Genomic DNA, 2,082 nt, shown 5'->3' with positions numbered 1-2,082 from the left:
ATGTTGACAAATTCATCTAGACATGAATCAGAGGAAGAGGTTTCAACTTATTTCATTTTTTTTCCCTGGCAGAAAAAAGTTACTCAGTAGAAGGGATCTGGCGTTTGAATATTTCCCACTGCCATCAAGATTATCACACGCGGCGGCTCTTCTCAGGCTCGTTCAGAGACAAAGCCACTGGTATCGCCACTTTGCACTTAAACAACGCCATAAGGCGTAATAAACGAAGACTATAAACTTAGCACTTGATATTTGGTGTTTTGCCAGGAGAAGGTGGAAGTCGTGTTATTCTGTGATAATGTTACAGCTGGGTTGCTGTATTGGTATGTGAACACATAAGCCTCAATATATGTTACAGCTGGGTTGCTGTACTCGTATGTGAACACATAAGCCTCAATATATGTTACAGCTGTGTTGCTGTACTCGTATGTGAACACATAAGCCTCAATATATGTTACAGCTGGGTTGCTGTACTCGTATGTGAACACATAAGCCTCAATATATGTTACAGCTGGGTTGCTGTACTCGTATGTGAACACATAAGCCTCAATATATGTTACAGCTGGGTTGCTGTACTCGTATGTGAACACATAAGCCTCAATATATGTTACAGCTGGGTTGCTGTACTCGTATGTGAACACATAAGCCTCAATATATGTTACAGCTGGGTTGCTGTACTCGTATGTGAACACATAAGCCTCAATATATGTTACAGCTGGGTTGCTGTACTCGTATGTGAACACATAAGCCTCAACCCTTATTGGGAAGTGAAACATTCTTCTTTATTCCACGTGTATGTATATCTGACACCAAAAAACACTGCCACTACTCTCTTTTTCTGGAGTTTTCTCCCTTTTTGTACATCATAAAAAACGGAAAAGTAACATACTTAACCGAGCAAAACCCATGTACTGGTAAGAAAACTCTTGACGGGTTCACTTACCCGTCACAATAAGTAAACTAGTTAGCTGAGCCGTGTAGTTTAGAAAAGAGCTGTTAATACCATAACAAATTTTTCAGTCGAAACTAAATCAGTCCTACCTTTAACACACCTGCATCAAGTCTTCGCCGCTGTCACCGAACATTACAGCGTGTGTGTTTCTGTCTGTCTGTCTGTCTGTCTATGTGTGTGTGTGTGTGTGTGTGTGTGTGTGTGTGTAGTATATGTAGATTTGGTTGTTAAAGCTTTAGTAAATGTTGGTTCACATACAAAGGGCACATTCTACTGTTCATTTGATTGTATAAATCATAAACGGAGAGAAAGATTGTTATTATAGAAAGGGCAACTCTAACATCGTTTTTATCTACCCTTTTAGGTACAGTTTATAGCGTCTACTTGAGACGCTATCATTTATCATACTTAACCTGGAACAAACAGGGAGAACAAAGTAACCGAGCCACGCTTTCAAGAGAATTGATCACTTCTTTTAAGACGGCTCCAAAATTACGGTTTGATAAATTTTGTTTTGCTGATGCCCGTTCCTATCTATATCCATCAACACACGTTGTTTGGACGGAAGACTACCGTTTTCTCTATAATCGTACTTCTGTATATATAGTATAAAGTGTTGCCAAGTAAAGTTCACACACAAGTTAGAAAGAAAATTATCATAAAAATAGTTCAGACTGGAAATTCATGTGTGTACACTGACGTAGCGTCAGCAATTACACTGAACGCACTCAAGAAAATAACACTCTGTGGTATGACAACTAGGAAGGATGTTCTAATCATTAGTAGTGGAAATGTAAATTCTAACATGCCACTGGACAAAAAGTCTGATAACAATAAATATTCAGCTTATCTCACATTTTCTCATAGGTTCCAAACTGAAAAACGTTCAGAACCAAACAGCTTACTTGAGGTTTTACACATGGTATAGTTATAAACGTATGACGGTAGCCGCTAATTGGTACAGTCATACTGACGCCGCAGATATTTAGACCTGCATGTGTGGAGAGTAATGACCAATCCAACATTTTGAAGTGAACGGAAGTGGCAGCTGTCAACATCCAAATATTCCCTTGATAAACAAAAGAAGCAACTGAGATGGTTTGGAGCATATAACTAGGCAGTTGTTCAAA

The 2,082-nt window shown here is 38.9% G+C and overlaps 1 protein-coding gene across 1 annotated transcript; it reads right to left on the bottom strand.

The window, feature by feature from the left end:
- Positions 1 to 230: 230 nt before the first annotated feature.
- On the bottom strand, positions 231 to 776 carry LOC137255339 (uncharacterized). The gene has a single exon (XM_067792788.1). It carries the CDS (start codon positions 774 to 776, stop codon positions 231 to 233), a length of 546 nt encoding a protein of 181 aa, XP_067648889.1.
- Between the last annotated feature and the right edge of the window lie 1,306 nt (positions 777 to 2,082).

The sequence above is a fragment of the Haliotis asinina genome, chromosome 11, assembly GCF_037392515.1.
Source record: "Haliotis asinina isolate JCU_RB_2024 chromosome 11, JCU_Hal_asi_v2, whole genome shotgun sequence".
NCBI classification, from domain to species: domain Eukaryota; kingdom Metazoa; phylum Mollusca; class Gastropoda; order Lepetellida; family Haliotidae; genus Haliotis; species Haliotis asinina.
This window is presented reverse-complemented; position numbering and strand designations above follow the sequence as displayed.

Bases quoted from the DNA above. Each gene is read 5' to 3' on its own strand.
- LOC137255339 (XM_067792788.1), bottom strand. From the start codon at position 776: ATGTTTCACTTCCCAATAAGGGTTGAGGCTTATGTGTTCACATACGAG.